Raw genomic sequence first — 11,220 nt, 5'->3', positions numbered from 1 at the left:
AAAAGAATTCTATCTTTGAAAATAAACCAATAAATTAACAATTCTGTCCAATTAACTCTAACACTGATGAAACCTTACTGACATTAGATTAAGAAGCTGTGAGGTGGGGTTTTTCTTATAAAATGGAAGAAATAAAACCAAATTTCGAGGAAATTAAATTAAAAATAAATAAAATTAATTGATTAATTAAGAGAAATAAAATTAGTTGGCCAAGAAACCTAAACCTTATCCCTCTGCAAAACACATTAAATGTAGGTCACATGAATCCAAATCTTCTATTTCTTGTCTTTCTCCATAAAACATAAACACAGCACTTCTTTCTTAGCATCTTGTCTCTCTTAGTATTATGAACCTTCATGTCTCTAAATTCATCCATTGTTTAACTTATAATAAAACCCTAGCTTGCCAAGCCAAGTACATAATTTTAGTATTAAATTTCATGCATGAAGTCTAGGGAATATTTTTTGTCACTCCATCGGCTCTTTTAATTAAAAATGCTCTTCATCTTATTAAACTTTTTTGTCTGTTCAACATGTACAATTGAACGATCATCAGATCAATATCTAAGTAGTATAAGTCGATCTTGTCAATAATGAGATTCGATATTGAATTTAACACTACCAAATTCAAAATTGACTAACATTTCTTAAGTATCATGCATCACTTGGAACATCCATGCATGTTACTTTCGAATAAACCTTAGCAAAAACCTAGAGATACCTGATAACTACAACCAATATAATGTAATAATAATGTGTGTGTGTATATATATATATAGCTAAAGCTAAGCTAGTTTATTTGTTATGGAAGTGGTTAATTGATTGGATAGTTTAGTCAAATATGTACTACTGTATACAAAAAGAGGTACATAAAATAAACAAAAATTCAGTATTAGTATAAAACACTTTGCATTAAATGATTTCAGAACCCTAAACCTAGAAATAAGAGAGACTACAAAAAACAGTATAGTATATATGGAAGTGAGGGAACTTTCTCTTTGAAATTGTTGCATTGTTTTTCTTCTACTCTTCTGTTTTTGATGAAAATTAGGTTGTGTTGTTTAAACCCAGAAAACAGACATCTTTTTAGAACATAGAAAAGCAAAAGGAACTAACTAAACTTGTAGCTTTGCTAAGCTCCAATATGGTTCATTAAATGCAACAAGATTGTTCATTTTCGAGATGCATGCATGGTTTTCCATTCTTTTTGTGGTTTTTTATAGTGACAAAAAAAAACCAATTAAGTATTCTATTTGCCTATTGTGCCCGTTAATAGACATACAAAATTGACCCGACTTATAAAAGTTAGTATAAACAAAAGTTTTCATTGTTAATTTTGATTATATATGTATTGGACTAAATTCTAATTTTCTCACTTTTCACAATCATCCCTTGCTCTTAAATTAACGCTTCATTTGGTTTTTCTTAAAAATTACCTGAAATGGGAAAAAAAAAATTGCAAATTAGCTTTTCTTTGTTTGGTTCCCTACAAGAATAGTTGTAACTTAAGAAATGTGGAAGTCAAAGGAGGAAACAAAGCGGAGAATAGTATTTTTATTTAGATTTTTTTTTTTTTTACCCTTGAAAGTTTTTTAAATGCTTATATGTATCCCTAAGGGGTATATACAGTATTACCCTATTTTTAACTTAAAATTTACTCCGGCATTTAATACTTATAAGTATCCCTAAGAACTATGTATAGCATTATCCTATTTTTAACTCTCATATGATGAGTCGTGGTAGCCCACTACCCGGGGGGCCCTTACATATTTTACTCCAGTTCTTAGTCTCTACTCTCTGGCACCAACTTTCCAGACACACTTCAAACGTGACTATTTTATCACAATTGGACAAACTTCAAAGTCCAGAAAACAAAGACCAAAAAATGTGATGGTTTCAGTTTATATTTCTGATTACGTAAAGCCCAATTTAGTGGCCCAAAAGGTAATAAGTAGCTGGAACTTTGACCTCTACAGGTTCAGTACATAAACTTGGCAGCAGCACTATACTGAGTTGTTTTAGTTTTGGGCCCAATGATTGTGTATCATAACTCCCTAAACCCTGTACATAAAATTGCAAAAACCTATTTCCTTTTCTATTCGGTTAACACGTTCAATTTAGACACCCATATTTAGGACAGGGGAAAACGAATGATAAAGAAAATGGGGTGGCTATTAAATGCAAAGTAAAAAAACTTACCCAAAATGAATATGTGTCAACTAAAAAAACTTCCTAAAAGGAATATGTGTCAACAAAAAAAAAAACATATGTGGTTTTTTTTTTTTTTTTTTTTTTTGAGCCCCCACTCAATTATTTGAGTATAGAATTAAGTCTTCTTAGTATTTAGTCCGTATTTTTCTTTACCTTTACAAAAATTAATATAAATTCAAATATTAGGGAGGTTGATGTGATAAAGTAGTGGCATCGCTCCCACCTCGTATCCCTTAAGGCTCATGGGACTAATTTGAGGGATATCTCTTTATCTTCCCCCTCAAATGAGCCTCCTTCTTACCACCAAAAATAATTTGGATAAACAAACAAAGCGTTTGGTGCGAGAGATAATGAGGAAGGATAAAGATAGGAATTTGGTGGTCAAGTTAAGGATAAATAAGTGTTATATATCCCATGTTTTGCATGTATCAGAAGTATTCAAGTGTAGTAAGAAAACTATTAAACTATGACGGCGTACCCTTACTAACTTATATGGTCTTTTTAAAATCCATTTTCTATCTCTTTCCCTACATTACCCCGGAGGGATAAATAGTTAATTATCACACCTTACTAATCTCATTCCCCTCATCCCTTACCATTTATTTTAATCCCCTAACAAACACTCTTTGATAGATAGGATGTATAAACTAAAAGCTTAAGTGTAAAAATGTTGGATATCACAAGAGGGCAAAAGCATTACAACCGGTAGAGGCTCACGAGGAATTCGAACTTGTAGCCTATTGTATATTCATACATACACCCTCAACCTTCGACAATATATCATCACCTTATTGGTAAAGAATTATTCCCATGCGGCATTTTTTTTAATTTTTGGTGAAAGAATGAAAGACTTTTAGACATTGTTTAATTTAGCTTAGTTTAACATTTTTTTTAAAAAAGAAGGAAATAAAAGTTTTGTTACTCATTAACTTGAATTTAAATAATATAAGTTCATGTAATTTCAAACAATTTTAATAAACTTTCAGTATCACACACCTAGAATTAGAATAATTATGGCTTGTTCACATTCACGGACCTGAGCTTAACTGAACTGATTGAGCTGAAGTGAACTAAATATTTTATGAGAGAAAAAAAAAATTAGGAGCTTAACTAGTTAGGCTGAACTGAACTGAATATTTTATGAGAGAAGAAAATTAGGAGCTAAACTGAATTGAACTGATTGAAGCTAAACTACACTGAACTGAAATTAAGTGAACGGAACTAAAATTAAGCTGAAATGAACATACCCTTTGCCAAAATTCTTACTTGGAATAGAATAATGATCATATAGTAGGCATCTAAAATAAAATACTCACCAAAAATTGCCATCCACTAAACTCGAATTTTCCAAAAATTCTCCAACTTTATCTTCACTTTTACCCATCACATTTTTCAACAATAAAGTCGGCCAAATGCCAATAAACTACGGGCCATAATTAAAAGCACCTAAAATATCATGCCACACATACCTAGAATAATCACCCAACACAAGCCTAACACACGCTTTTCATCTCAACCGTCCACGTGTCCCTCCATCCAACGACTCTCATTCTAAACCTAGTGCCCTCCACACGCCCTTATAATCTCCTCATCCGTCCACTCACTCACTCACTCACTCATTCTCATCTTCTCCATCATCTTCCCAAACTTTCTCTCTCTACAATTTTTTTTCTCTCTCTAAAATTTTTATTCCGCCATTTTCGTGATGCTTCTCAGAGCTTCTCCAGCTTTCTCTCTCCTCGCCAACAATGGCGGCGACACCCATCCTCTCTCATCGGCGAATTCTGTTTCGAATTCTCTGAGTTTTTCTTCGGTCCGATTTTCTTCACCGACAAAAAACCCTAACAATGGCGGATTCTCCGTTTCTGCAGTGGCGCCGGAAACTAACAGCCGTCCTTTGACCGGAGTCATTTTTGAGCCGTTTGAGGAGGTTAAGAAGGAGCTCTCTATGGTTCCTACTGTTCCTCAGGCTTCTCTTGCTCGTCAAAAGTATGTCGATGATTGTGAATCCGCCATTAATGAACAAATCAAGTAATTCTCATTTTCTTCCTTCTGTTTCTTTAATTAAATTTATAATTTACATTTTATCCATTTTCTATGTATGTAATTTCTGGTAATTGTTCGAATTATGATTTCTGACGTTTAATTTAATCTTCATTTCGTTGATTTATATATTTCCTTTCGCATTTGGCTCCAATTTTTTTTCCTAATTTGTGGTTTATAATCTGTTTTTCGGCCTCATTTCGTTGATGTATGATGTACTCAGTATCTAATTCTTTCTGTTTATGGATCTTGTATATTTTCATGCCCTGCTTTTGTTGGTGAATTGATCGATGTGTAATTTAATTATTGATATTTTCAACAAAATTGGGATGTTTTGCAGTGTGGAATACAATGTTTCTTACGTTTATCACGCGATGTATGCTTACTTTGATCGAGACAATGTGGCACTCAAGGGTCTTGCAAAGTAATCGCTCGAAAATTACTTTTTTGTTCCCCCTTTTTGAGTTGCATTGATTTATGTACTAGTACTAAATCCCTGCTACTTTATGATTAGGTTCTTTAAGGAATCTAGTGAGGAGGAAAGAGAGCATGCTGAGAAATTGATGGAATACCAGGTACTTTATACAAGAAATAACCCAAATTAATGGCTCAATTTGTCATTTTAGGCTGTGTAATTGAATTAATTGAGAATATATATGTATTTATTGTGTGGATTGCAGAACATGCGTGGTGGGAAGGTGAAGCTGCAATCAATATTGATGCCACTTTCTGAATTTGATCATGAAGAGAAGGGAGATGCTTTACATGGTGGGTTTTCTTGTTCATCCTTTCCATTCATCGATTATTTGGTTTCGTGTGTTCGTGCTGAGATGTAGATCTGTGATTGTGTTTGTTTAGTTGATTTGGCATATACTTGGTACTAGGATGATATTGCTATTATGATTTCAGCTAGGACGTGTGCTGCATTTTGATTTATTGATGTGCTTTTGGTGTAGGGTATATCATGTCTGTTGACATTAATGTACTTTTTAAAGGATTAATGATTTAATGGGTTGTTCATGGAGGGAACGTGGATAGATATCACATGCTTTAGATGTTTACTTTTATTTTCTTTTATTCCACTTGCAATTTTAAATGTTCATGGTTTCTTTATTGGGGAGGGTTAATGTTCTGGGCTTAATAAAAGATTGTGTAAGTGAGCAATTCAGGAGGTTGGTAGATCATTAACTATGTGAAAAATGTGATCGTAATCAATAACATAATATTGGATCTCAGATTGATTTTGTGATAGATATGGAATATTTGTGGAAATAGAAGTAATAAGTTATTGAAATGAAGTGCAGGAAAGGGGAGTGATGGCTTACTTATTTTCCTCTAGCCTCTAAATTATTCGAATTCAAAATCTGTACTTCTTGCTATTAGTTATATAGTTTTTGATAATAGAACTTTTATTCTGAAGACTATAACAGGAGAAGTCATTCATTGGATGGATTAGTTGAACAACCAGCAATATACGTTGTAGTTTTTATAACAAAAATTAACCTTTGATGTATGATGTTTTAAAAACAAGCTTGATGTAAGTAATTCTATGTTGTCTTTCCTTTGTTGCATTCAGCAACGCCTTTAAACAAACAATACGATTTCAATCTTTATTGATTAAATAGCGTATCATAAATAATGTCATAAACTTACCTAATCCTTGATAAACATCGTGTGTACTTTTGTTTGTCATTCGAGCCCATTGGCTTGGCCACAAGTCATGATACATGTCCTGCTATGCGCCTATGCATATCCATCTTTGGTGTGAGCCGTGTGACTACAAATTAGTTTTGCTGCAAAGTAATTAGTATTGACTGTTCTGTTTGTGATGCAGCTATGGAACTTGCCTTGTCTTTGGAGAAGCTTGTTAATGAAAAATTGTTGAACCTGCATCAAGTAAGTACTAGCAACCCATTCCTCGTTTGTTGGCTGTTTGTCTTTCAAATTTATTTCTGTAGCTAAGGAATGGTAAAATTAAACTTATAATGTTATCAAGTAGGACTTGCTGACAATAATATCCAACTTTCTTAATTTCAGGTAGCTGAGAAAAACAATGATGTCCAATTGCAAGAATATATTGAGGGCGAGTTCTTAAATGAACAGGTAATTTAACTTTCTTGGTTATACATTGAATGAGATATTGTGATACATGCTCAAGGACTGCTGTTTACAATTTACACTACTGATGTTTAAAATTGCCAATTGCTTTACAGGTTGAAGCCATAAAGAAAATCTCAGAATATGTAGCTCAGCTCTGGAGAATTGGCAAGGGACATGGTAATTATTTATCTGCCTTCATTTGAAACTTATGCTCTCCTTGTTTTTTTTTTTCTTTTTTTTGAAACCAGATGCTCTCCTTGTTTGTTTCATTAATATTATCGATGCTAATGTTATGGTTAATTCCCCCAGGTGTATGGCACTTTGATCAGACCCTTCTTCACGAGGGTGACGCTGCTGCTGCTTGAAAAGTTTGATTACTGTTAAGAGAATTTCGACATATTGGAGTATTGAGCAGAGTTTATATCATGTAACCTACTCAATTCTGGAATTGGGGGATTTTAGCTTCAAAACTTTTTCCTTTGGTAATCTTGTTCAAATGGAATGTAGACCTGCTTTTAGTTGATTTAGCTAGGAAATATGAGTTAGAAAAAATGCGATTGACTATTATACTATGCTATTTTTACCCTCCATGCCTAATTGAAATCAAAATTGATTTTGCTCATTTTGTTTAGAATGCCCATGTTGTGTTGGTTTGTATATTTTTTTCCCTCTAAAAAGTTTGTGGTTTTGTCTTGAGGAGTCAGGCTCCATATTTTCCCCTAAAAATTAAAGATGCAAAAATGATACTTCGTATCGTCCTATTTTGTAGCTGATTTTTTGGCTCCATAAAATATAATCCTTAAGCTCAGTTACTTGAAGGTTTGTGCTGGCCATCTATATAGACGACTTCATACCCTAAAATTCTGCAATTGAGTTTATTTTGAAAGCTATTAATCATGTCATGGGGTTCATTTGTGCCTTCTCAGCCTTGTGGAATATGTTTATATGTAGTCCGGTACTACGGGAAAATCTCTTTGCACACCGATAATTAATTGACTTGATAGGTTGTGAGACCAAAAAAATGAAGACATCAATTTATCTGATTGAAACATTTGATTACTCAATACTTGTAATAGGTGTGCCGAAGTACGGAGTAAGCTAATAAGCTGCGAAATACTCATAACTCTTTTCAAGTTTTCACTGTTTGTATCACGCGACAGTCGTCAAGATGGATGGGAAATCAATCTACCGCAATTCTTATATTGTGTTCTCACTAGCCCGGCTTCATTGTGAGTGTGTTTAACTTGTGCTCATGTGGTATACATGCACTGATGCACCACTCTTGGAGCTCAAAATAGCTTGCTCTTGTGGAAAGTCTTTATATATTGCTAGTGGCTCCAAAACATCTCCATTGATCCTCAATGTGCCATGTTTAGTGTTCGTTACAATTTTTTAAAATTTTAAAAAGAAAAATGTACTAAATTAGAAATCTTTTCAAGACTATAGTGACCTTATAAAGCAACATAATCTGCTGCTCGATTGACTTTCCAATCAACGTGGTGAGACTCAAAAATAGAGAAGTTGCAAAGAAGGTTATATATATATATATATATATATATATATATATATATATATATATATATATATATATATATATATATATATATATATAAAAGTTCAATTGTCATCAACCTTGAAAAACAATGATGTCTATGAAGACGCTCTTATTGTTGAGGGGTTAAGGGCCTAGGGGGAGGGAGAGTGCTTCCATGAATAAAAAGCCTTGCCAAGCAACATGCAGCTAGAATTTAGTTGATTGGGATTTGGGAGAAGCTAGTTTTTACATTAGATCACTTTGTAGTTTGTACATTGGTTCTCACTAATTTGAACAAATGTTTTGATTAAATCTAAGATTTCAATTAGCATTATCTTGAGCCATGCTCAAGTAAGCTTCAAAGCTACATACATAAACAATCACGAATCACCCCTAAAAATATTACACCCTCGAAAAATCTCTTAAGTACTTCTAGGCTTCTTGCATTCTATTATAGATGTCATATTTACATGATATTTTTCACCTTTTGATAGATAATACGAGTAACTAGTATGTGAATCAGACGAAATTCAAATTGTTATTTTTAAATATCATACTTTATTATATTCTTTACACATGCTATATATGCAAGTTTGTTTGTTTCTTTAATTTTTTTATGTAGTATACATATTTTAAATAAAACCGTATTAATATCATAACTTCATTAGACCATTTTTGTAAGAAACAAAAAAGTGTGAAGACAGACAAAAAATCATAATGTAGCTTAGGTGAAGACATAATTTTTATCCAAAAAAAAAAAAAAAAAAACCTTGAACTTAATCAGGGCCTAAAGCCATCGATTAACGATTATAATACGAGCCCAAGCCCAACAACATCAATACACATCTCCAAAACCCTAAAACTCTCATCTTCTTCGTCCCTCACTCAATTTTTCTCTCTCCTCAAAACCCTAGAAAACCCTGCAACTTTCAGAGAGAGAGAGAGGGGGAAAAAACCCAGAATTCCAAAATGAAGCACAACCCAAGAGTATCAAGCTCCCGCAGAAAATGCCGGAAAGCTCATTTCACGGCACCATCAAGCGTTCGCCGTACAATCATGTCGGCCCCACTTTCCGCCGACCTAAGAAGCAAGCACAATGTCCGTTCTATCCCTGTTCGCAAAGACGATGAAGTTCAGGTTGTGCGTGGAACCTTCAAGGGTCGCGAGGGTAAAATTGTCCAATGCTACCGTAAGAAATGGGTTATCCATATTGAGCGGATTACCCGAGAAAAGGTCAACGGGTCGACGGTCAATGTTGGGATTCATCCTTCGAAGGTTGTTGTTACGAAGTTGAAGCTTGATAAGGATAGGAAGGGGTTGCTTGAACGTAAGGCGCTTGGTCGTGGTAATGGTGAAAAGGGGAAAGAAAAGTTTACTGTTGATGATGTTGCTGCTGCTGGTTCTATGTCTCAGGTTGATTAGATTTTGAATTTGATATGTGTTTTTGGGTTTATATGAAATTTGGATTATATTTGAGTTATTTGATGTTGAGAAATTTTGATACTTGGTTTATAATATATGGTATAATCTATCCATTTTTATTACTATTATGTTGGGTTGTTTTAATCTGATTGATAAGTTTTCTTTACTGATATTATAATTGGAATTGTATAGGGTAGGAAAATGGAATTTGGTGGTCTATTAAAGTGTTTAACTTGATTAACTTTCTATTATGTGGGTGTTTTTGGAGATGGGGATTATAATAGACTAATAGACTTTGATTAGTTAGGGATCATAATTCTGCTATACTTTGTTGTTGTAGTTATGAATTGAGCATGAGAGAGTTTGGTAATGTTGCCTTTAGCTGTGGTGAAGGATGATGGTAATGACATTGAAGGGTATTGAGCTGTTTGTGTTGAAGTCAGTGATGGAGTTTTGAAACAGGGGAGTGGTTGAGTGGGTGTTTACTTTAGATGTTGTTAGCTTAAATGGGCAAAGAGGGTAATGGAAATGAACTGATGGTGTTTGTATTTCTGACTTGTTATTTGGGTGCAATTAAGGATATGTGATGTTTGTGAGGTCAGGTGTATGAGGAACTGTATTATGTTCTAAATGGTGGGATCAACTAATCAAGTGATGTAGGCATGTAGCTACATTGTTGAATTCTTGATGAGAATTTGAAAGCCTAGGCTTAGAGAATAAGAGGGTGTTGTTTAGTTAGTGTAGGTTGTTTCCTTGATGATTTCATTTCAACTTTTTTCGGTATTCAAAGTTCTAAGGCTTAGACAGTTGGAGCTGCTTAGAATGCAGATGATTGTAGGATACAGTTTGAATTTCCTTAACTGCTCATTTTAACATATGAAATATTCAAATTGTGATCTAAGAATATTCAGATTTGACAATGTGCATATTGGACATAGGTTGAAGATGGCTTTTAGCTATTACCAGCTCCTATGTGCTTCACTACTTCTGTAGTTCAGTAGTTTTGTTACTGTGAGACAGGCATGTAGATGCTGTGATATTGTAGCATGTATATGCAAATATGCAATCAAGTCACTGAGATATCGTTTAAAAGATATAGTACCAAAAGAGGTACGATCTAAACATAGCAGTCTAGCAGATATTGAGGCAATCCTAAAACAAATCATTCTAATTACTACGTACAACAAATATATACTATATTTAACTCTTAAATTTGAGGATGATACTCCTTTCTTTTGCTGGCTTGGACGGACTTGGTCTCCCTAGACAAAATGCTTTGATCAACAATAATAAGGTGGTCTAAATTGCATTTAAGATGATTTGAAATCCGGTCAGGAACAATTTGGGTTGAATTTAGGTCGGGTCAATAATAAGTCGTGTTAATTTCGAGTTGGATTAGTAACAGATCGGGTTGAATTTAAGATGTTTGTAGTATGCTTGAGTTAATGAAATCCGTACAAGTTGTAAACCGGTAAATTGGCCGTTTAAAGGCAAATTGGATGGTTCCACCCTCCCGGACGGTAATATTAATCATGGTAACCATTTCGGCAATTTTAATTTCCGGGCGAAAAAAAAAAGTAAAAAAATACAAAATTAAAGGCTAATATCCACGCTTTTTGAGAAATTTTGAGGATTCGGGGCCCGGTGTCGAAAAGTCTTGAAATTTTAGGGGATACATCTCGGGGTCATAATGTCGTTTGTAAACATTTATGATCATTATGTATTGTCATAAATGTTCGTGGTAGGATTGATTTAATGAAATCGGTACAAATTGTAAACCGGCAAATTGGTTGTTTAAAGGCAAATTGGATGGTTCCACCCACCCAATTGGACTCCCGGAGGATATAAGGGACCATGGTAAACATTTCGTCAAATTTTATTTCCAGGCGAAAAAAAATTTAAAAATTCCAA

The 11,220-nt window shown here is 33.9% G+C and overlaps 1 protein-coding gene and 1 pseudogene across 1 annotated transcript; both read left to right on the top strand.

The window, feature by feature from the left end:
- Positions 1-3,816: 3,816 nt before the first annotated feature.
- Positions 3,817-6,987, top strand: LOC145642429 (ferritin-3, chloroplastic-like). The gene is made up of 8 exons (XM_081693610.1): positions 3,817-4,241; positions 4,594-4,677; positions 4,768-4,828; positions 4,934-5,021; positions 6,088-6,149; positions 6,291-6,356; positions 6,467-6,530; positions 6,663-6,987. Exons 1-8 carry the CDS (start codon positions 3,916-3,918, stop codon positions 6,716-6,718), a joined length of 807 nt encoding a protein of 268 aa, XP_081549736.1. The 5' UTR covers positions 3,817-3,915; the 3' UTR covers positions 6,719-6,987.
- A 1,769-nt stretch (positions 6,988-8,756) lies between these two features.
- LOC145556732 (large ribosomal subunit protein uL24y pseudogene) lies at positions 8,757-9,435 on the top strand (annotated as a pseudogene).
- The last annotated feature ends 1,785 nt before the right edge of the window (positions 9,436-11,220 follow it).

This window comes from Chenopodium album, chromosome 8 (genome assembly GCF_948465745.1).
Source record: "Chenopodium album chromosome 8, dcCheAlbu1.1, whole genome shotgun sequence".
In the NCBI taxonomy this organism is placed as follows: Eukaryota; Viridiplantae; Streptophyta; class Magnoliopsida; order Caryophyllales; family Amaranthaceae; genus Chenopodium; species Chenopodium album.
Note: the sequence above shows the minus strand (reverse complement) of the source record. Positions and strands in the feature narration are given on the sequence as shown.

Coding starts and splice junctions, on each gene's coding strand:
- LOC145642429 (XM_081693610.1), top strand. CDS start 3,916: ATGCTTCTCAGAGCTTCTCCAGCTTTCTCTCTCCTCGCCAACAATGGC. Junction 4,242..4,593: donor GCCATTAATGAACAAATCAA/GTAATTCTCATT, acceptor GATGTTTTGCAG/TGTGGAATACAATGTTTCTT. Junction 6,531..6,662: donor GAGAATTGGCAAGGGACATG/GTAATTATTTAT, acceptor TAATTCCCCCAG/GTGTATGGCACTTTGATCAG.